Source organism: Engraulis encrasicolus, chromosome 18, assembly GCF_034702125.1.
Source record: "Engraulis encrasicolus isolate BLACKSEA-1 chromosome 18, IST_EnEncr_1.0, whole genome shotgun sequence".
Classification (NCBI taxonomy): Eukaryota; Metazoa; Chordata; class Actinopteri; order Clupeiformes; family Engraulidae; genus Engraulis; species Engraulis encrasicolus.
The window spans coordinates 1,482,646-1,507,377 of record NC_085874.1 but is presented as its reverse complement, the minus strand read 5'-3'; the positions used below and the strand labels follow the sequence as shown (position 1 = coordinate 1,507,377).

The following is a 24,732-nucleotide window of genomic DNA, read 5'->3' as shown; positions in this document are numbered from 1 at the left end:
CAAATACCTCTTATGCGTGGCTTAGAGTAGTGCTTTTCAAAGTGGGGGCCAGGGACAATAGAAAAAATACTACAGCACGACCCATGTCAGAGGCCCCTCGGCTGGAATGTATGTGTACCGGTAAATGAGGGGCCTTGTCATGGTTAAGTTTGGGTACCCCTGAGTAATTCTGCATGGTTTAGCATCCATATCAAGCAGTGGAGCATGTTGGGGGGTGCTATCTGTTGGTAGACCGGCATTATCACGGTTCAAGTCGGCATGTTATCTTATCGCTCTGGTATGACGGCGTGTTGCTGTTGGTGATTTTAGCCATTGTGGGTCACTTCCCTTTGGAGCATGTACTGTGTGTGTGTGTGTGTGTGTGTGTGTGTGTGTGTGTGTGTGTGTGTGTGTGTGTGTGTGTGTGTGAGTGTGAGAGAGAGAGAGAGAGAGAGAGAGAGAGAGAGAGAGAGAGAGAGAGAGAGAGAGAGAGAGAGAGAAAGAGAGAGAGAGAGAGAGAGGTTACAACTCCTTCCCGTAGATGTGTATCACACAGCCAACATTGGGCCTCATGAACTAACTTTGAGTGTTTGAGTCCGATTATTATCAATAATAGTATTAATGGTTTCCTCAAAGGGCCTCCAGTCAGTAGTGGACTCTTAAGAGTCATTCTAAACTGTGCACCCTGGGGACAGCGCGGCTAACACTGGGGCCTGTGAGATCTCCAGTGTGATATGAGTGCACTCCACAGAGCTCCCAGCCCACTGCAGTACGGAGGAGTGGTGTGGCCCTGGAGGACCATGGAGCAGTGGGGTCGCCCCCCACCCCCAACCCCCCCCCTTACATGGGATTATTTTTCCTGGACGGCACTCTTCAAGGAAGGCATCTGGGGCTGCTCTCGTACTAGATCGCTAGGAGAGATGGCGTCATCGTCACGTTTGTGTGGTCTGCCCTGGCCTCCATAGCTCTCTCTCTCTCTCTCTCTCTCTCTCTCTCTCTCTCTCTCTCTCTCTCTCTCTCTCTCTCTCTCTCTCTCTCTCCACAGGCAGACTGTTCCCACGGCAGGAGTAACACTGTCAGGGGTGTAGACCCAATCCCCTCACACGCTCTCCTCCAACCGCAAACACACACACACACACACACACACCTTCCTAATCCCCTCTCCCACCCCCAAACACACACACACACACCTCCCATCGCCCCCCTACCGGCCCAACGTGGCCCAGGACATGATGTTGAGTTGGGGGGTGGGGGGAGGAAATGCCTCACATGTGCTGCTTGTCACTCTATACTCCCCCCTCAGTCACATGTAAGACGGATCCAAGAGCCCCCAAAAAACACAACATTTGCCGCAATCCTCCGAAGGCCTCTCCTGCATTAGCTTTGGCATGGGATGGAGTCATACCATATGCTCCAGTGCATCTGGACCAATACTCGTGAGACAATATCTTGTTGAGGTTGATCATTTAGGGATGTTCTGAATCCCCCCCCCACACACACACACTCTCACACACACACAGTGTGATTTGATTATCGTTCTTATCCAGATATAATACCGCTGAAGTATCCACTCTTAATAAGCACACCCAATGAATTAGTGAAGCTGACAGCTGGGCCGCGTCGAAACGAGGTCTCTCACCAGGAGATTAACAGATCAAGAAATATATCGCAACCCAGAAACTTGTTGGAAAGGTAATGTAACTTCTTCTGATGAGCACTAACGCTTCAAAACAAGCTTTTGCAGAGGCGTTTTGCTTTTAAAGGCCAGCAAAACATTCCAGCATGCAGTTTGACCGAATCCGACTAATTGTCCAGACGAGGTAATGAAAAGCAGAAATTGGAAGAGCCTCTCCAAACAGCCCTCGGTGATGTCACCTCTCCTGTTTCACAATTCTCGGCTTGTGAGATTTATTTAAGAGCGAGGGCCAACTGAGTGTCTCTCTCGTGGGACGGCTCTCTGTAAGACCAGCGCTGTCAATACCTTACATAAACACACCCAAGCTTACTGGAACAATTGGCAGATTGAGGCCAAATGGTCAACGTACAGTACATGTACATTGTTCACTGTCAGCAGAAAATAACATGTACTGTCTTAGTCATGGTGTTTTGTAAAAAAAGACGTCACGCCTCTGACTTTAGGATTAAGAATGAATTGCGCATGGGCGGCTGCGTTCAGGCCTGATCCAGAAGGCGACCGCCACGGCAACACAATAACAAGAGTCACAGCTGAACGCACTGACACTCATTACTGCATTACCTTCCAAGGAATCGAATCACATCACACAAGTGGTGCAATAGTGTGTGAGTCACTTTTATTTGCTCAACACTTTTCTCTCTTTGTTTGTCAACTCTCGGGTGTGTGCAGGGGCAGAGCTTTATAGGAGGGGCATTAGTAGGGCATTTGCCCCTGAGCCCAGTGCCCTCCCATATTGGTGGTGGGGACCCTATTCTGACTTTGCCAGGCTGTCAGTGTTTTGCCCTGGGTCCCCATGTACAATTGTTCTGCCTCTGGGTGTGTGATGTGGTTTTGACGACCGTCCCTCCAAAAGCATATGTGCATCTCCCCCCCCCCCGCCTTTTTCTTCAGCTCTGTGGACAAAGGCTGATGAGTGAGAGTGTGAGGTGAAGAATAAAAACAGACAGCATTAACACCCCTTCAACCACACACCCACACCCCCAAAACCGACGCATCACACCACTCTGGTCTTGATTACCCACGGCGGTTCAATGTAAAGTCAATGAGGCCTCAGGGAAAGAGAAAGCCAGAGAGGTGTGGAAGTGTCAGTCGTGCTGTCATGTTGAAGGTAGAGGAGACAGGATATACACACACATATGTGTTGTGGATATTACCCACTGTGCTCTGAGGAGAGCCAAGCACTACACAGCTGGTCAAACTCCTTTACATGGACTTTCACAATAAGTCTACCACACCTGGAGGAACACGGTGCCAGGAAACGAGAGAGAGAGAGAGAGAGAGAGAGAGAGAGAGACAGAGACAGAGACAGAGAGAGAGAGAGAGAGAGAGAGAGAGAGAGAGAGAGAGAGAGAGAGACAGAGACAGAGACAGAGACAGAGACACAGAGAGAGAGAGAGAGAGAGAGAGAGAGAGAGAGAGAGAGAGAGAGAGAGGTAGACATAATAATGGAGAAGGAAAGAAGAGAGATGTCACCAGCATCCTGATAGCCATCAGGCAAAGGCTACAGTCAGAGGTTCCAAAAGTAAAAGTAAAAGTAAATTCATTGTGTAAGTACAACACAACTGATATTATAAAACTGTTACACTATTTATTCCATTGCACCTAATGAGATAGATAGACTGTGTTGTTACTGAAAAGCACTGAAAACCTAACAAGGACCCACCACAAATTTGATCCAACCTGCGCAAAGTGAGCACATCAGAAGACAAGTACACAGGTCTACTGGTTACTCATTCTAAGTAACCTGTTTTGGAAGGAAACTGTTTCTTTTTTTACTTTTTCTTTTGACACCTCTGGCTACAGTACAGTGGTGGTGACAGAGCATGTGGCATGACATCAAGGTGGTCAGACCGCAAAAAGCCTTCCTGCGAGTACCACAAACCTCTTATATTGGATGTACTTACACGAGCCCTCTCACACTCATGGAACCAATTTCCACAGAGAGGGTAAAGGACGCGCTAGAGGCGGAGGGAGTGCAACGAAAAAGAAACAGTCAAAGCAAAAAAAAATAAAATGAAAAAAAAAAAAATCCCCACCCACACTAGATCCTCTTAATTTCAGCGGCTCCGCATGGACACACATGCCCCCCCCCCTGCACCTAAAGTATTGGGTCCAAAATATGTTTCAGATGTTTGGAGCTGTCACTTTGACAGGGGCCCATTCCAGCTCTCATCAAGCCAAAATGAGCTCTAATGATGTCATTGAGCAAAAATAATATTTCCAGCTCAAAGAAAGAAAGAAAAAAAATTGAGGTTTTGGGTTTGTTTTCTTTCCTTTGCCCGAAAGTACATTGTGGTTTTATTGAAACCCTTGTACCTGCCAGCGAGGGGGTTTTGGGGGGTCGGCACAGCACAGCGGGATTTCACAGACAGAATCGCAGCACTAACAGAGCTCTAAGCACACGCACGCATGCACGCACGCACGCACGCACGCACGCACGCACGCACGCGCGCGCGCACAAACGCACGCACGCACCTCTCAGCGATGTCATTTTGGAAACATGCACGATCTCAAACTTTAATCAGTATTCTCTGAGACCGCTAAGCCTTCCAAAAGGGGATTTGAGAAACAGCATAAAAACACCAAAGCCTCCAAAAGAGCCTTGAGTTGCATTATATAAGCACACACGCACACAAGGCATGAAACTCTGTCTGAGTGAACACATGAGGGGGGGCAGCAATGTTCTTGAGGTTCAGCTAACTTTCAGTCATAAATGGCCTGGATTGAAAAGTGCAGGACAGGTGGCAGGTCTCTTCTTTGGCATTTTCTGAAATGTACTGAGGCACTGGCCAGAATACCTCACATCACAGCCAACGACAAGGCAGTCCAAGATGCTATGGCCAATCCAGGAGGGAAAAATTATGTTGTTTTCCCTTTTTTACATTTTACATTTCATGGTTTGGAATCATTACTGAACGTAGTGGTGATAAAACACATGACACAGCTGACTTATTAGTCCTTCATTCTAACTCTGTCATTTGCGCTCCATCCACTGTGTGAATTTTCAAACACAGCCATATTCTACTGAGTAATGTCACCCAAGAGTTTGAGGGTTTTTTTACGTGTTCGCCTTTCATACGATCCAAAGAGTGTGCTCTGGAACTGTTAGATGGGCCACCTGGATTGAGAATGTCCAATCTGCCACCACATTTTCCAAATCACCAGTCTCTTTCTATCCACTTTATCCAGGTGTATTTTCTTACTAAATAGCACCTCTACTTGGATGAGACGTTGTGTTAATTTGACTAATTTGAGTGGTTTAGTGAAGGGTTGGAACAAATGTGTCATACTGAATTGCAATTTCACACCCAATCACTGTCTGTAAATTTGAGTAGAGCTCTTTGTCACAGTCAAACCCACAGCGTAATGAAATCTTATTTTGTGGGCAGCTCAGCTGTGGCCCACTGGTTTGGGGTTCGGGTTTAAAACAAGTGTTGCTGGTTTGAACCTCGACCAATTGGATCACGGGATGAAAAAATCCAGAGACAAATTTCCTTCAAAGGATAAAGGCAAGTACAAGCTTCGTTGCAAAATGATGTATGTCCATTTAGGAACATTTTGGGGAATTGACATTTTTGTGTTGGCCCTTGCATTGCATTGCACTGCAAAATGCATGATATATATAGGTTTAAAAAGTATGTCGTCAAAATATTTGAGTGGCAAGAATTCACACATAGATGATAGGATGTCTGAACAGTCATTTCCAATAATAAAATGCAAATGTCAAAAAATGGTGCTTACTTCATTTTGCAACAAAACTCATTTTTAAAGTCCTACCTGTTCCTGTTCTCTCCATTCCTCTGTCCCCCCGGTCTCCTTTGTCACCCTTGGGTCCCCTCTCTCCCCTTTGACCTGCAAAGGGGAAACATTACATTACTTTACATTACATCTGGCAGATGCTCTTTAACAAAAGCGACTTACAATCGAGGACGTAATCATAGCCTACCACACTAGAAGATAGAAAGTGCAGAGGGAATATACAGAAGAGTTCAGATGCAAAACCCCCTAACTCCCTTTCTGAAGACCTGCACTTCTATATTTTTGGAGAACCCCGTTGTTGGTTTGGTTTACATTCATCTACTTGATAATACATATAAATAGTTATATTACATAAATAAAATTAAAAAAGCAATGTTGATAGCTTTGTATTAAATAAAAATGAATTAAGATTATTTTCTGAAATGGCACTTAGGGGGTTTTGCATCTGAACTCTTCAAGTAGGGTTAGTTTTTTTAAGTACAGTAGCACAGCGTTAAGGAGAGAACACTCATATACACACAACATGCCATAGTCTACCCCTGGACTGGGCCAGTTCAAGCATATGTGCGGTAAATAGTCATGAAAGAGAAGTGAACATAACACAATCAGCTGATCAGTGGCAATAAACAGCATATGACAGGTACACACAACTTTAGATAGCAGAGGCAGACAAGCCCAACTTGAGAAAATAAGTCCTGTCATGAATTCTGTAGTCTAAACACGGGCCATTTCAATATTGTGTACTCCACCTGTCTGTTGCACAGGCACAGACACAGACAGACGCATTTGATAACAAAACCCAAACCAATTATTATTAACCTGAATAACCATGATTAAATCCTGTTCTTTTGACCAATGCCATCAATAATTAATTCATGGGGGTCAGCCTTAAAGATTTCTCAAGCAGCACTGATGCCAACCGATACCACACATTTAAAAGTAAATCATAAATCTAATTAATTACATTAAGATGGTTGGGATATTAGTTGGCTCCTAGTGGATTGGCTAGAGCAAACATGTGGAAGCAAGGCCTCTTCTTCCTGGACCTGGGATGGTTACTTTTGCCTCTTTTGCTGGTGGACAGAGCAACGCTGCAGTGCTGCATAGTGTGGGGCAGGCTGACTTCAAGGCCCTGGGGGATTAGAGTGGGGAGTTGCAGAGGAAGAAATGGGAGTGTTCCAACAACTTGTGAAACATTAGCAGCTCCACACCCTGCTTTCATGATGGGAAACTGTGTGTGTGTGTGTGTGTGTGTGTGTGTGTGTGTGTGTGTGTGTGTGTGTGTGTGTGTGTGTGTGTGTGTGTGTGTGTGTGTGTGTGTGTGTGTGTGTGTGTGTGTGTGTGTGTGTGTGTGTGTCTGTCTGTCTGTCTGTCTGTCTGTCTGTCTGTCTGTCTGTCTGTGTGTGTCTGTGTCTGTGTCTGTGTCTGTGTGTGTGTGTGTGTGTCTGTCTGTCTGTCTGTCTGTCTGTCTGTGTGTGTGTGTGTGTGTGTGTGTGTGTCTGTGTCTGTGTCTGTGTCTGTGTCTGTGTCTGTGTGTGTGTGTGTGTGTGTGTGTTTGTGTTTGTGTTTGTGTTTTCTGTGTGCATGTGTGCCACGGCGTGTGTAGAAGAAGACATGCAAACTATTAGGGAGTTGTCTGTAGAAGTGTCTGTGTGTGACTGTTACTGTATGTGAGTGAAGGTGGTGGAGGTGTGTGTACGTGTGTTGGATGGGATGGATGAGAAGGAAAAACCTGAGGGCTTGTGGTTTGTTAACAGGGCCGTGTAACAAGAGGGGTATCTATTCACTGGTTTCCAGGAACTAAAAAATAGCAACAAAATGGGGCCATTTCCTTTAAAAAAAAAAAAACCCAACACAAAGTGAGGCAGACCAGACCGCAAAGGATCCTATTCTTACGCATTAACCAGCAAGCTTTAGGCCTCCACACCCCATATGGTCTTTAATCTACAGTGTAGATTCTATATGATTTTGTGAAGTTGAACCAGATTGGCCACACTTGAGATAATAATATTTCTCATCCAAATTAGAGCTCTTGGCCAAGTCAATGGCGGACACTCCTGTGGGCTCTGCCGACTGCAGTTTGAGTCTTTTTTTGAGATGGGGCAGGGCTGGGGAATGACTCGAACCTGGGCCACCATGGACATGCAAGTCCAAATGTAGGGGCTTAGCACGCTGCGCCACAGCCCACCCCTCAGTTTGAGTCTCAAGCAACAGATTAAGACTTGGTCATAACCATTTTGGTAACAGCAAGCTTATAACAGAGACTGCATGAAAGGCTTACAAAACCTCTGGAATGCACATGTGTCTCCAGTCTGATATTAATAACTGTGTAAAGACATTACGGCTCAAGGCCTAGTGACGCGTACTTGCTGTGCCTTTCGACTTCTCATGTTTATTTACTGTTGTTAGGAGCTTGCTGTCCCTAAATGGGTCGGCCATCTGAGAATGGTTTAGTGAGTTACAAGAAGAAAACAACTGAAAACGACAGTTTTCAGTCCACTCATTCAATCCTCTTCTTCTTTCCCTATAGCTCCGGGACAGAATTCTGAAGAACCACAATGCTTACAAACCGCTAACGCTCTTCTCCTTAGCAGCAGTGTGGGCCTACTCATGATGTCATCAAACAGAGTTCAGTTCAGCTCGTGAAACATGATCACAATACTCCTCGTGCACCTTCTTGCCTGAAAGAAGTCATCTCTGTGTAAATAACACTTTCAACGGAATGGTCGGTGATGTTTATATAGCAATGACCCAGCAGGTCGTCACAGACCATTAGCCTAATAAACATTGTCCGAATGAATAAAAAGCTCTTGTTTATGGCAGTGGGGCGTAGAAGAGATGAACCTTTTTCTTTAAACGTCACAGAGAATGCTGCTGTTATGTTTCATTTTTCATTAAGATGGCCCTCCCCACGCTTCCTGTAACGCTCCAGAGACTTTTGTGCTTCACAGAATTTTTGAACAGGATTTTGAAGTCAGTCTGGCCAAACTGAACATTCAAAGCTGTTCTTTGTCCCTACAACTCCACTACTTCTTTCATTATATTAGGATTTCAGACGGATTGTAACAGAAGTCGTGGCCAGATTGTGTATGGTACTTTGTATCATAATAACAAGCACATTTGGATACCGTGTTTTACTGAAGAGCTTGCCAAACCTACAGTATATCACAAAAGTGAATACACCCCTCTCAGTTTTGCAGATTACCAATGTTGACAGCATCCATGCATCCCCAAACCATGTCAGTCCCACTACCATGCTTGGCTAGTGAGAGGATAAACTTCTTTTGTAAAACTCACGTGTTTGCCACCACACATGCTTGACACCATCTAAGTATATTTGTTTATCTTGGTCTCTTCAGATCACACGACATGGTTCCAGTGATCCATATCCTTGGTCTGTTCATCTCTCTTGAGACCAAGCTAAACAAATTGGCTTTAGATGGTGTCAAAACATTGGTAATCTGAAATACACCTAAAAGAAACATGCATGTCAACATGCACTGTGACTACTGAAGCAGATCATGATATTCTCCATAGGATTGCATTCAAATCTCACACCAATCTATTTAAGGCAGATGCAGACTCAAAATTTAAAAGTTCAATGCAAAGAAAGGTTGAAACGCACACTGATGACCTCCCTTTTCATCCCTTTTCATTTCGTTTCATTTCGAGACGATTCGAGCCAACACAGCCCCTTCTCTACCGGATTTTAATCTGGGGTGTACTCACTTTTGTGAGTACATGTTCAAACATTAATGGCTGTATTATGTTTTTTTTCTGAGTGAACAAGAAATGTAAGTGGCTAAATAAGTTGTTAAAAGGTCACTAATCATTGTGTCAAAGTGACATTTCTGTAATGCTTTCCTATGCAAAGATATACTCACAAATCTGCAAAACTGAGAGGGGTGTATTCACTTTTGTGATATACTGTATGCTATATTGTTTGGAATTAGGCCACCACAGGCGTTTTTCCAGATACAACCCGGCTGTGACGTGTCATGTTGTGCGTGCCGCGTTGAGCTTAGTGGTGCTGTTAAACCTGCCCGATTTGTGTTTCCATTACAAACCGTCTTACCCGAGTATGATTGAAGTATGGTTGGAGTTACGTTTTTGGTGTTGTCACATACCATTACTTTATGTAGGCTAGTTGACTTAATGTAAGGCCGACAGATATTTCATCAATCGAAGTAGGCTATAAATAGTTGCGGCATCATCATATTTGGATACTACAATATTGATTCCTGCCTTCGATTTTCATATCAAAGTAATACAGCTTCAAACTAAAGAACATTCAAAGAGGGTTGATCTGGTGACTGCCATGATTATTTTTGATTCACCAGTGAGGATAAGCTGACGCGGTTTCTGGGTAGTAGGCAGCTGAGTTGAGCTGTGTCTCACCCAATCGAAAAGCAACAAGTGGCGTCCGAGTCGTGCTGTGTCGAGCTGTAGGCCTACCGGGTAGAAAACGGGCAGTGGAAATGACCCTCATGTAGCCTACTCTGTTGAATGTTTTTTGTAATATGAATGGACATGTATATGAATAGACATGTCTTAATTTGAAGCTGTCTGTCTGAGGCAAAATGCTTATTTTGTTGAGCAAAAAAAAATGGCTTGGTCCCTCAAATCTAGAGCAAAGCTATTTATTCCATAGGATGGTGGTGGGCCTGGGCTTTATTACAAGGCTGGTCTTGCCTCCCACACAGCCATAAGCAACATCCAAAGGGGCAACAGGGGGAGTCATGGGCTCTGACTGCCCCATCTCCGCTGTGCCCCACACCCAGTGGTTTCCAAAGTGGGGGCCGGGGACTCATGGGGCTGCAAGGGGGTGCTAGGGGGGCCGTGGCAGGTTGGCAGGAAAAGTAAATATTTCAATACCTTAAATAACTAACGTACACCAAAATTAACAAAAAATAAGATTAACAATATTCCCATTAGCTGCATTTTTATAATCTATTACATGTCTAAACATCACAATTATTATTGTTTTCATTTTATATATCCCAGTGGGACACTGACTCACTATGGTTGTGTGCGCTTGTTTGGAATATTCTGGTCTGTGGGGGTCCTTGCCATGGTAAAGTTTGGGTAACCCCTGCCCTAAACATTCTGCTCCAGTCACACCCTGACCGACACTTCTAAAACCACATCAGTGGCAGCAGACTTTGTGGTCCTCACGAAACATCTGCTACTCCTACTAAGGCAACATAAAGGGATCTGGCCCGTTAAAGACAAGACAAGGAATCCATTGTTGTAATTTACAGCCATTTCTTCTTTTTCCGGAAAAAAAAGAGAAATCACAGGGACAAGCATCCCGGGATATAGCTCGGCACCCAAATCCTAAGACCACAAAATTGCCGTCTTGTCGGCTTTTGGGGTTGACCACATCCGCAGCAGTGCACACACACGCCTTGGGATATTTGGTGGTCCTCGGTGCTCTCTCTGGTGGCCGTGTGCGTGCGTGTTACCCGCTGGGCACTGGGTTTTGTGTGTGCTTGTGTGTGTGTGTGTGTGTGTGTGTGTGTGTGTGTGTGTGTGTGTGTGTGTGTGTGTGTGTGTGTGTGTGTGTGTGTGTGTGTGTGTGAGAGAGACAGTGTGTGTGTGTGTGTGTGTGAGAGAGAGAGAGAGAGAGAGAGAGAGAGAGAGAGATTTTGAGATGCTCTGGTTGCCGCTTGGCCAGCCTCCACCTCCTCAATCTATTCCCCTTGCCAGGCTTTGGAGGCTTATTCTGCCCCTTCCTTGGATGGAGATCACCAAGAAGAAACAAACAAGCGTCCAGAGAGGTGCACGTTACGTTAACAAGCCTCTCCGGGTCTCTGCAGGGGCTTCCTCATGGGTCCCTCAGCTGCACCGCTTTACCACTGAGCAGTGCAGTTCTCGGTCCTATTTGTCTAACCTTCATTTTCAAATGCGTTTTAGGGGTCTCAGGGAGTGTATTGTTGCTCCGTACTGGACATCGTTTAACACTAGGAAGTCCCTGTTCACTCAGGCTTATTGTTGTTGGCCTGTAAAGAGACTTTTTTTGGAGGGGGGGGGGGGGTGGATGAGGGACAGCAGCCAAACCAATCTGATCCCCACCAGCTGCCTGTTTAGTAAACTGAAGGTCTGTGTGAAAACATAATGGCTCCATTGTCGAGGGTCAAGTCCAATAATGCTCCTATGGTGGACACATGGGGAGTTTGTGTGTGTGTGTGTGTGTGTGTGTGTGTGTGTGTGTGTGTGTGTGTGTGTGTGTGTGTGTGTGTGTGTGTGTGTGTGTGTGTGTGTGTGTGTGTGTGTGTGTGTGTGTGTGTGTGTGTGTGTGTGTGTGTGTGTGTGTGGTATCTGTGTGCGTGTGCATGCATCTTTGTGTGTTCCTATGTGAGTTTGGGTGTGTGCAATGCATATATGTGTGTATGTGGGTGTATGTGAATATCTGTGTGTGCGTGTATGTGTCTTCGCATTCCTGTGTGCACATGCTTGTTTGTGTGAATGTGTGTGCACTTTTATTTGTGTGTGTGCACTCATGCTTGTGTCTGTGTCTGTCCGTGTGGAAGACAGAGCATGAGTCAGAGGTAGAGAGGGAGACAGGGAGAGAACGAGAGTCTGGAGCATTGAAAAAAGCTTTGGATGACAAAAACTAGCCTTGCGTTCCAATAAACACCCTGCTTGAAATCCCAAGCGTGCCCTAGCAGTACCACTGCAATGGAGAATGTGTTGTGCTGGGCTGCTAGCTAGCAGGGTCAGCCAGATGGATGGATGTCCACAGGCCGGGCAAGATAGCTGCACAACGTTTCCAAAGAATGGAGGCAAACTAAGGCTCTAACACCCCCTGGGATAAAGCGAATAATCGGGCGGAAACAGCACACTGACAAATGCCCAAGTGTGTTGTTGTGGATATGAACATTTTAACCACTACAGTGTTGCATTTGTTTCCTAGCAAAATTCTCATCTACGGCTTTGGTGGTTGGCAGCGGGCATCTTCATGGCAACCACTTCACTTGTTGCTAGATATTGTGTTAGGTTAGCATACTATTAGCAATTATGTTGGCGTAAGCAACTACGTTTTTTGGCCGCAACTCTGGACGTGACATGGACACTGTAAACAGTACAAATTCTGGACAAGAACAATAATTGTGATGTATGACCTCACATACTGTAAAAGGAGAAGTGTGGGGGCTAAATTAACAACATGTGCAAAGGCCTTGGCAATCACTTACTGGAGCACAGAAAAAGGCGGATGGGGGGAAAAGGGGGAGGAGGAGGAGGAGGAGGAGGAGGAGGAGGAGGAGGAAGGGAAAGGGAGACCGTGATGGACTGAGTTAGGTCGAAAACAAGCTGCACAGCACTGCAGAACAAAGACACAGTGGATCAGAGAGAAAGAAAAAAAGGGGGAGGAGGAGGAGGTAAAAATGATGGAGTGAGAGTGAGAGCGGGTCCTGGAGTCCATTTGTCTGTCAGATGGCAGGATGCTGCAATGAGATTCTCTGGCGCATGTGAGGGTCAACTCAACAGACTCGGGCCAAGACAAATGGGAGATGGCAGGGTGGCCACTCCAAGATGCCTCTGTCCCAAAGTCCAAAAGTGGACTCAGAAGGGCGTAAAACAGAAGCTGGGTAAATGTAAAGAAGCAAGTTGCCCTGCTGTCTTAAGCCCTTAGCGCAGAGCCTGTTATAACCTTACTGTCAACAAAAGTATAATGGCTATGTTTTAATCTGTTATTTAAGGCTCGCCCTCTCAGTAATGTCATAGCAATGTTGTTATGATATAGTTGAGTGTTTCTGGCAAATAGTGACTAGGCCCGCTGGAGTAAGAACCCATCTGCAGTAAGAGGCTTGTACGATATCTCAACGTGAGAAAGCCTCGAGTTGAATTAAGCGTTGAGTTGCATTAACTTACAAACTTAAGGCAGCAGGGCGATTTACTTCTTTTACGTTTAACTGGCTGCAATGTTTTACAGTGCATAATGTTCTATTTGCAACCCACTACCGTGACAATTTCCACTATCCTTCCTTCCCGACAGCAGTCTTTGAAGTGTGCACTGCAGGCTGTTCTATTCGCAAGCCACTATCAGCATTCCTCCCAATAGTTGCCAATGAAGGATGTGTGCTGCTTTATCAGCAGAGTGATGGCTTAGAGCTGAAACTCATTTGTGGGCTCCACATGTTTCCGTACATCTATAGTAGTATAAAAGAACAACAGTGTTGAACAGTTTAATTTTTTGGTTTTGTTCTTACTCTCTTATGAAGAGGTGTCCTACTTGTGCTTCGAGATTGGCACTTCGTCTTCTTGCTTGAAACAAGGGATGTAATGAATCCAAGATTCAGTTTCATATTCGGCCATATTCGGCCTTGCTGTCGAGGTATCGGTTACGGTGATCGGAGTAGAATTCGTTACTCGGTTTCAGATTCGGCCAAATCTTAATCAGTAGATTCGATTCGGTATTCGGCAGAATGTTTACGTTATTGCTCAGACGGTTTTGGATTCGGATTCGGCTAACTCTCAAGCAGTGAATTTGGTATTCGGCAGAACCTTAAAAATCAGGATTCGGCACATCCCTACTTGCAACTTCTCTATCTGCTACCCATGACCACCATCTTCATCCGCCCACTCCCTTTCCTTTCTCCTCTGCTCCCCGATGACAGAAGAGGTGTCGGTGGGATGGACATACTGCACTGAACTGTACCGTACCTTTGGGCCCCTCGGGCCCCATCTCGCCTCTCTGCCCGTCGACGCCGTCCTGCCCGCTGGCTCCCTTCAGGCCTCTGGCACCCTGGATACCCTTTTCTCCAGCATCGCCTGACAAGAAACACACACACACAGACACACGCATATTCACAACGGGGACTTTGCCTTCCAAAAGCCCCCTTTTAAACAAAGGAAGGGTGGAAAAATAGGAGGTGGAAAAAAATCTGGCATCAATTTGTGAAAATGAAAACATTTTCTACCTTATCGGGAATTTTTTTGGGGGGGAACAGCAGCAGTGCTCTCATGCAATCGCACCGTTAGATAGGGGCCTGTGCTCACTCCCCCACTCCCACCCTCAGACAACCTTGACAAAGAGGCAGTGGGAGTTACTGTACTTCCTCCCAATGTATGGTATGTACGTGTGAACGCCTGCGCGTGCGTGTGTGTGTGTGTGTGTCTGTGTGTGTGTGTGTCTGTCTGTCTGTCTGTGTGCGTGTCTGTCTGTCTGTGTGCGTGTCTGTGTGCGTGTGCACGTGTGTGTGTGTGTGTGTCTGTGTGTGTGTGAGTGAGAGCGAGAGAGAGAGAAAGAGAGAGAGAGAGAGAGAGAGTATTTCCAGAGACTAGCTTGTCAAGAGGGCTTTAAACGCTTTGTCATCAGCAGATAAAACTCTCCCATGTGCTGCTATAACTGGCGGGTCAAGTGTGCGAAGGTTAACTCACTCATTTAACCCACGGTGGCACCAAGCAGCAGATGTACGGTCGATACCCGCACATGTCAGCCTCCCAGATCCATAATGCAAGGTCACTTAGAGGTCAACTGTAGTAGGTGTGTGTGTGTATGTGTGCGTGCGCGGAGGTTGTCCTTGGGGGCACATGTGTAAGGCACAGACAGAGTGAATCTACGTATCTGTCAGCAGTGCGGGCCTCTGGATTAGACAGAGGAGGCTGATGTTCTGGAATGGGATGGAATATAGAACAGGACCATGTAGAACAGTGCTTCCCAAACGTTTCCTGGTAGGACCTCCTTTTGGATCTACAACTACAAATTATTTCGCAATACATCATCTTCCAAACGCAAAACATTTTTTTGTCCACTAATGTTGCATCATACTGTATGTACTGTAACTGTGTAGGTTTTACGGAAGTATTCCCTTCTCTCCGCGACAACCCCCTGGGGGTTTTGACCCCCAGTTTGGGAATCACTGATGTAGAACATGAAGCCTAGGAAGGCAACCTGTGAGGAATCCATCACAGTAACAAACGAGCTCCATGGAAAACAACCGTGTGACGCATGGATGTGAATGGATGTCTATTCATGAGAAAGAACATGCAAAATATGTTTTTCATTTTGGCCCACATCCCCCCCTCTGGGGCATGAGTTTTCAGTACATTTTCCTGTGATTGGGTGGTGTCTATCCTACAGTACAAACACAAAATACAGTAACTACACAAACATTGAAACTGAGAAAAAATAAGGCCTTCAAAGTTTTCACCCTGTCACGTCATACTGTACACTGTTGGTATAATTGTGATGATGTGTTTATGTACTGTACTTTCCTAATAGGAGGGCTAACCAGAATGATGTTTAGAGTTGAATTGGGACTCAACTCGTCCCTCAGCTTGCAAGTGGTACAAACATCAATTGAAGACAGACGCAGAAGATGTGGCAACATCGAAACGTCAGTCGGGTGTTTGCACCTCATAAATGTTTAAAACTAAGCTGCAGTGTCCTCCAGCTTCTATCTTCAAAAGAGAGCTATTTAGTCATAAGCGGACGGGGGTGTTCTATGCAGTCACTGTTAAATTTGGACAAAAACATAGTTACAAGTTACTGTGGTCTTCATTTGTACATAGTAATGGTGGGCCAATGCCAATGTCTTATCCTGTGCGTATCGCTCGGTGCGTAATTCCAAGAGCAGTATGATAAAGGGAAGAAAGGAGTCGCACACTGGAGCTGGATGCAGAATCAAAAAATGTATTAAACAAAGCCGAAAAAAGTAAATAAAACCGACAGACAGGGGACAAACGTTTCGGGTCTAGCCCTTCATCAGTGTTCCCAGGTTGAACAGTTTTTGATTTTGCATCCAGCTCCAGTGTGCGACTCCTATCTTCCCTTCATTTGTACATGTTAAGCTTAACTGCAGGGCTGCTGACAGCTTTGGCCGAGCCCAGGGCAAAGTCATCTGAAAGCGCACCCATGCATACAATGTAATGAGAATTCACAATTCAGGGCCCCCCTTTTCCCTGGTCCTGGGACTGATTTAGTTTAGTTTAGATTATTTAGTTTAGTTCAATAGGGACCATGCACAATACACATTGATTACAGAAGTAAAAAGATGGCTTGTGCCAGATTATAGCTATATAGCTAATTTCCATCTGCAGTCCCTGGACAGGTAAAACAAATCTTAAAATACATTAACATAAACAAGATATAAACAAGTAAGCACATCCATAGGCTGATCCCATTGTCTCCCTGTCGGCTTCCCTGCTAACTGGTTTGAAGTTATCCCTGTGTACTGCCTTCCTTCTGAGAGAGCAGGGTCATAGTAATAGGGGCTTGATGTCCGTCTCACTGTTGGTGTCACATTTCCTTTTGTTTTTCCAGTGCACATACTAGCTCGGGTTAATCGATTCATGCGTCTTGCATCCCTAGCTGATCGTTATGATATTATCATATGCTATTTGCTTGTCTTGATAATGAGTCCAAATCAGGGCTTGACATTAACTTTTTCCACTCACTGGCCACTGTGGTTAGTGTTTTTTTCCAAGTCACCAGCCATTCAGCCTTTCTACTTGCCAAAGTTATATATTTTTTACCATTATAGCCTATGCTTATGATGAGAAGTGTAAGAAAACGTACTGCCAAGGTGGCTAGTGAGTGACACTAAATGTATTAGGCTACAACTTGCCACAGCCAAATTGTACCAGCATTTGGCTGGTTGGCAGCTGACAATGTCAAGCCCTGGTACAGTGCCATTGTATCCGTCAGTAAAGAGGGAAGCAAGGTGTGACGACCATACCTCTGACTCCGCTGAGGCCCGGTGGGCCGACAGGGCCCAGGGATCCATCATCGCCCTTCTCTCCTTTTGGCCCTGGAGGTCCTGAAAACAGAAAGAAAACAAAGGATAAGAGACAGTTCTTGAGAGTTCATCTACAGTCTATATAGCAAACTGGATTCAGAAGTACAGGGACTTGATAGGACAAAAAACACAGAATTTATGAATTACTATACAATACAGTGTATTTCAAATCACATTGCAATGCCTGTGTGATTAATGCCGGTGAATTTATTTTGTTAATATTTTCTACCCTCATCGATGCATTAGGGTAATTAGAGTCAAAAGAGTTAGTACGTGGATGGAACAATATGTGATCCTGGATGTTTCAGAAGCCAGGTTGCCCATCCCTCTTTTACCTATTGCCACATATCACCATGCAATCCATTGAGGTTGATGGTTAGAAACATTTTCAATGCTGCTTTATAGCAGTTTTCTGTGTGGGCTTAACAATGCTGCCATTTCCTCTTGGCATTGGCAACAAAACTTTGCCTCCACCCGTACTCTGTTGGAGTCAGTCTTAATAAAATTTGTAATGACTAACGGCAGAGATTTAAAGGCATTTTGTTGTGCAGTGAAGCTTAAGCTCTCTAGACTTCATGTCATCTTTCTATCCATGGCGAGACATGTTAACGATGCCAGGCTTTCGCTGTCCCTGAAGTGGACCTTTGTTTTGTATGAGAAACAGGCTGACTGGGCAATATTTGCTGTGCAGGATTCTGACCGACATCTTGAGATCTCTCAACGTGTCAGTCACCTTGAACAGTTCTGTTCACGTTGGTTTCTCGGGGGCTCATGTTGTTGACTCATTTTGCAGCCGAGTAGAACACATGTTGACTCAGGACTTGGAAAGCAAGACCATGGGACCTCTTACTGGAGATGGGCCCTTCGATGGGCCTATTCACTCTATGTTGAAAACACTCTACTACACCATATAACAACATTGCTATGACAATACAGAGAGTCTTAAGTAACTGATTGAGAATTGGTCATTACCATTTTTGGTAAAAATAAGGTTGTGAAAGTGGCTCGGCACTAAGAGGTTTCTTCCAGTTCTTTCAGAAAGAAAGAGCATTTGCAGAGTTCAGATGCAAAACCCCCTAACTCCATTTCTGAAGACCTGCGATTCTATATTTTTAGAGAACCCCGTTGTTGGTTTGGTTTACATTCATGTACTTGATAATACATATAAATAGTTATATTACCGGTACATAAATAAAATACAAAAATATGCAATTTTAATTTTTTTATTATTTTCTGAAAAGGCACTTAGGGGGTTTTGCATCTGAACTCTTCATTTGCAGTTTGTGAGCAGTTTGTGACGAAATCAAAGCCAAATTGATGGACCAAATGGACGGTGCCATGTAAACATTGGTGGCTTTGCTGCTAGCTTGCGTGCGTGGTGCCCTGCATTCTGGAATGCGAGGTCTTCTCAGCGGACTCTAGCCTGTAAATAGTGGGTGAAACATGCTCTTTTCTGCTTGCTTTCTTTATGGGTGAATGTATTTTATAGTCTCCAGCCCTCCTTCCCTCCACTGCCACCACCACCTCCACAGGAGAGTGTATGGACTCAGCTGAGTCTCCTTTAGCTAATAACCTGCCCTTTAACAGCCCACCACTTCAAAGCAGCAGGACATTCGAGCGGCTCTTTAAAAGTTGTGTGTTGCTGAGGGGGAGCTCGACAGGAGTGTGGACCAGTCTCCGGAGAGACCCTCCTAGTGCCATTAAAGGACCCAGAGGAATGCGAAGCTAGGCAGGCCGGGCCGGGGCGGGGGTCAGGGCTGAGGGGTGACTGGAAAGGAGCAACTCCAGCTGGGGGGTCGAGCGCTTCAAGCGGCTAGGGTTAATTGGTGGTTTGTTTTACTGGAATCAGCGCTGTGGTCCTTGCCCCCGGGTCCAGTGGTGGAACATTTGTACTCAGGGCCCCAGGGCAAAACACTAATAGGGGCCACACCATATGACCTGCCTAGGTCACAAACCACCAATGCAAATGCCCCCCCAACCCCCACCCACAGCTCCGCCTTTTACGTTTTACAGTAATGGAATCAGCATTGTGGTCCTTGCCCCCAGGTCCTCCTCTCCTCTATAGTGGGCCACTAACCCCTAGCCTTTGGGTTCATTAATTAATTACACTGGAACTGTTGGAGAGAGAAAAATAATAAACCTCTCGTCAGCTAACATGAGGACATATTCCCATTTGTTAGAGCAAATGAGGCAGGTCCCACCCTTGTTTTTCAAGTACTAGCACTTGAGGGCCTGTTTTGGAATTGGCATGGGATCTCTAAGAGGGGTTTTCAAGTGGGGAGATGTTGTTCTTGTTGCTATTGTTCCCTTTTAAAGTCAGACCAGGGGCCAAGACGTGGAAGTGGGAACGGAAGTTGGCAATGTCACCATGACCTTTCCAGAATGTTCTAGTGACATTCTAGAGTTATTTTTCCATAACTGAAGGAACACCTCGGTGGGACTAACTGTTCCTTGAAATGATGTGGTATGCTCAATATTACCCTTTGATAAACGGCTGACTGAAAACAACAAAGATGTTTTGCTGCAAAGTGCTGAGCAGATCTTTGACAAATCTTTGAAGTTCAAATTTACGGTATATTTACTTTAGCACTGCTAACTTTCCAGGAATAAAGATCCTAAGTTTCCAGCTTCATACCCGTGTACCACACACATACAGTATACAAACGCACACAGTACACTACACACACACACACACACACACACACACACGCCATCATTTATTTAACATTAGAGTAATTATTTCTTTTTCACTCCCACAGCTTTGTTCGCTGGTGCCCAAACCTTGGGTGGAAATTGAAGCACCCAAGCAACAAGAGTTGCTGAGACATGGAAATACCCTATGCCAGCTACGGCAATAATAACTGGTGTGTGTGTGTGTGTGTGTGTGTGTGTGTGTGTGTGTGTGTGTGTGTGTGTGTGTGTGTGTGTGTGTGTGTGTGTGTGTGTGTGTGCGTGTGCGTGTGCGTGTGTGTGTGTGTGTGTGTGTGTGTGAGAGAGAGAGAGAGAGAGAGAGAGAGAGAGAGAGAGAGAGAGAGAGAGAGAGAGAGAGAGAGAATTGTACCGCTTTCCTGGCTCTGTTGGTCTTTAATGACATACAAATGTGTCTGGTTGTGGATCTAATAAGGGAGGGTGGGGTTCTTAAAAGCAGGCCTTTCAATGCGGCCCAAAACAATTGTTTCCATGCAGCCCGAGTTTGGCAAACCAGATACTGGATATAATGAGTAATTAGGCATGGTTCCTTTTAGATCCTAACTTAGTTTTCTCCCAAAAACCACAATTCTGACCGCCAGCATTTTCATCACTGACATCATTGCAACAACTTGGTATTTCGACATCAATTTTACGTACCCGATGTCTGATTGTGTTACTTTAAATACTTCAACATTACATAACTGTTGTGGCAATCACGATTGCGTTTAGAGAAAGTATTTTGCTTGCAGTATGTTTCTTGGGTAATAAAAGCATTTATTCCGCATAGTATATTGTAGGTATGATGCCCTACAAAGGCACAGTGCAGTAACTATGGCAACATTGGTATTAGGTAGTTTCTGTTGTAGTTACTGCAAATTTCTCTAAAACAGAACACATTTGGCTTTGTCACAAAGTTATGAAGAGCATTTTCAATCTTAACTCAGTTTTGACAGAATACATAGTTACATATGGGATGGGATTGGGAAATGACCCAGGACAGATTGGAAGGCCTATTTGGGGAGCTTAGTGCGCTGCGCCACAGGGCCCCAGGCGACTGACAACTTATCCTGTATGACAATTCAGACAGCCCAAACAATTTCAACTTTTCAGGACCATAAAACGTTTATGACATTGGCATTATGTTTATGTCTCGGCCATGACTGTGTCATGACACTGTTTTGACACTATTATGACACTGTCACTGACGCTATTATGACACTCAATACGATCCAATCGATAATATCATGATGCATTGCGATACTTTCTTAATATATATATATTTTTTTCAACTTTGCCAACATTATATAATAGAAATACTATGATAGTTAATACTGTATATAGACTAGGTTGCAAAAGGCTAATAATGATTTTTTTTTAAAGTTTTAAAATAATAATGATGATGATTTGAAGCTTGGAAGCACTATCACATCCTATGTGGTTGTTCTCTGGACTCAGGGTAACAGAACACAAAAGGACACATCACAATACTACGTCCTTGCATCACGATACAGTATCGTGACTCCCGACACCGGACTCCCAATTCTTGGAATGCTTGCTTTGGTAAACAGAGCAACACTGTATATTAGTATGTGAGGTTCTTGAAGGTGACTGGCAACAACGTACCCTGTATGAAGGTTAGGTTCTTGAGGGCCACCGAGTGCTCCCAGTCCTTGAGCCGCAGGTCCTCGGTGATGACGTTGATGATCTCGATCTCGTTGCGCAGCTGTTCATCTAGGTGCACCTGCATGACCTTAAGGGTCAATGTGTCATGTGTCACATTGCTGATCTGCACCTGCAGGTCCTGGATCTTGGCCCGATGGACGCTCACCTCCCCGGAGAACGTGTGGTTCACAGCGCCCACCATCCAGCCCACGTCCTCCACACGCTCCCGCAGACGGTCCACGCGCTGCGACGTCTCCCGCAGGAGAGCGTCCTGGGCGGCCAGGGAGTTGGTGGCATGGGCCAGCTGCACATCCAGGCTGCTGCCACCGCCACTACTGCTGCTGTTGTCTGACCCAGCGCCACCCGGCGAGGAGCCCAGGCGGTCCAGGCGGCGGCCCAGATATTTCACATTGTCGTCGGTCTGCAAGGTGTGGTCCTGCAGGTCGCGGACGTCCCTCTCGAGGCCGCGCAGTGCCAGGCTGAGCTGCTCCAGAGCGTCAGAGTGGTTCTGGAAGAGGTTCTCCAGCTTCCAGATGTTCTCCAGCAGGTCGCCCTGCGAGGACAGCTGGCCCAAGGACTCCTGAAGGTCACGGGAACGGTCGCCCAGTCGGGTCACATTCTCCACCAAGGCCTCCTGCTTCTCCGAGGACACCTGAGACCTGGAGACTGAAGTATAAGATTAGATTAGATTAGATTATTGCTTTTATATGTACCCAAACATAGATGTGATTATGCAGCCTAGATCTCCACTCATTCAGAACACGAGACCTGGAGATTGTGGTACAATAATAGAGGAGGTACGGCTGGCATTACATATTATTGTGTGTGTGTGGGGTTTTTTTTGGGGGGGGGGGGGGGGTGTCAATAGTTTTGGCAGCATGATGGTCTGTGAAAACTTTTTAATGGTCAGTCAAAAGTAAGACTTCATCTGTCACAACTTTATGGACCGGCTATTTCACCAAACAAAGCAAAACAACACATGTCAGATGATGTTAAAGCCTGAGCAATTCCAATATGATCCTTGCTCCACATGCGACCAGGGTATTTGTCTTGCAATCACTTTTATGGATGGTGGATCCTTTAAAAAAGATTATAAAACATCAGGGAATTGATGTACTATTTCACTGTCCTTCCAGCATTTAGCACAATTCTGTGGGAAACCAAAGTCCAATACATTCCTAACAAAAGAACAATATGACTACAGTGTGTTCAAACCCCAAATGCACTAACTTTGCCGAATTCAAAATAAGAAAATCATATTTACACAGAAGTAAAGAATGGGATGAGAAGATGTGTTCTCTCTGTTTCCAGTTCCACATTCCTTGAGGAAATAATTTAAATTCAGTGATCAAAAAAACATTGTACAGAATACTTTTCAGTCTTTTGACATCTATGGATCGTGTTGTTTACTGATCCCAGTGAGTCAGGCCTATGACCTGCTGCACATCTTGTTACATTCCAAAAAGAGAAATAGGCTAAGTGAATTGGACAAGTGAGGTGGTCTTGAGCGAAATAAGTCAGAGTTGGCTTACTGTTGAATAAAAAGCTATAAGATGTGTCACAGCACGGCATGAAATTTATATTTCCTAATCTGACCCTTCGTCTGTGACCAGCTGAGGGGAACTTCAAAATCCCCCCTTTGGAAGATAGAAGGGGATTTAGAATTTATACTTTGTTGGAACAGAGTTGCTTGGTAACGGGACAGAATTGGCCCGAGAGATATTTTGAAACCAAATACACGCTCCAGCTCTGCAATGACGCAACTGAATCTTATAATTTCAAGACCAATTTTGTCAGAACCTGTAATGTGTAAAAGGGCAGGCAAGAGAAGTACTTTGGAAGAGGGAGGAAATGGCATAACCTGCATGCACTAAAAAAAGGTTCTCCGAGGCTGTAATACTTCCAGTTCCATGTACAGTACATGTTAAGTCAGATTTTTCAATATTACTTCAGTGTGCTGTTACAAAAAATCAGTTATTTAGCCGCAGTAATTTAGCCGTAGAGAACAGTTAGTTCCCATCACCAGATGAGAACTTTAATTCCAAACAGACCTTGGCTGCTCCAGAGCGCAAGATAAGACTAATTGTTATTAATCAAGAAATCATGACTTGAAAACCTCTCCCTGCATCTAATGTGGCTTTGAGAGCTGGCAATGGTGCCTGCCAAAATCTTTAGCAGCAGAGGAGAAGAGGAAAAAAAATAACGTGAAGGAAAACAGATGGATTAATTCCCAGAAGAATAAATTAGGCAGAGACTGACTATAGGGGTGGGGGGTGGTGAGCTGGGGGGGGGTCTTGACGAAGACTTTAGAAGACAGAGAAGGTGAAGGTCTGCTCTCGTTTACTGTCCAATCAGTCTCTCTTGGAGACAGGGAAAGGGGGATTCCCAGGGGCCTCAGGCTCAGACAGATCTCTACCATTTCACCCAGCAGAAAAATAATGTGTGTGTGTGTGTGTGTGTGTGTGTGTGTGTGTGTGTGTGTGTGTGTGTGTGTGCGTGTGTGCGTGCATGCGTGTGTGCGTGCGTGCGTGTGTGCGAGTGTGCGTGTGTGTGTGCGTGCATGCGACACACATCCACCAAATTATCCATCACCACGGAATGTGCAAGTGTGTGCATGTGTGTATGTGTACATGTGTATTTGCACATACCGGTAAGTGCATGCACACTATACGGTATGTGCAGATCAGTCACAGTCACACCACAAATAACAAATAAACAAATAAATCTTCAAAATAAACAGCGCTTTCAATTCTCTACCGGTCTCTCTATCCACATCCCTCTTTCTTCCTGTGTGTGTGTGTGTGTGTGTGTGTGTGTGTGTGTGTGTGTGTGTGTGTGTGTGTGTGTGTGTGTGTGTGTGTGTGTGTGTGTGTGTGTGTGTGTGTGTGTGTGTGTGTGTGTGTGTGTGTGTGTGTGTGTGTGTGTGCAGTGCACTTGATCAGCACTGACAGACCTCCACCATATAACCCACAGGGAATGTATGTGTGTTTGTATGACTGAGAGTATGACACTGTGGGCGTGTGTGTGTGTGCGTGTGTATATGTGTGTGTGTGTGTGTGTGTGTGTGTGTGTGTGTGTGTGTGTGTGTGTGTGTGTGTGTGTGTGTGTGTGTGTGTGTGTGTGTGTGCGTGTGTGTGCGCGCGCGCATGATGGTTTGTGTGTGACTGAGTGAGATCCTTACGTCATGTACATTCCCTCTCT

At 45.2% G+C, this 24,732-nt stretch overlaps 1 protein-coding gene across 1 annotated transcript in view; it reads right to left on the bottom strand.

Moving 5' to 3' along the window:
* scara5 (scavenger receptor class A, member 5 (putative)) overlaps positions 1–24,732 on the bottom strand; it is a 97,648-nt gene that overhangs the window by 13,337 nt on the left and 59,579 nt on the right. Inside the window, exons 4-7 of the mRNA XM_063222754.1 lie at positions 21,493–22,197; positions 17,119–17,199; positions 14,102–14,209; positions 5,453–5,527 (exon numbers count right to left, since the gene is read on the bottom strand). Coding sequence (XP_063078824.1) covers positions 5,453–5,527; positions 14,102–14,209; positions 17,119–17,199; positions 21,493–22,197 — 969 coding nt within the window. The remainder of the gene's footprint in view (positions 1–5,452; positions 5,528–14,101; positions 14,210–17,118; positions 17,200–21,492; positions 22,198–24,732) is intronic.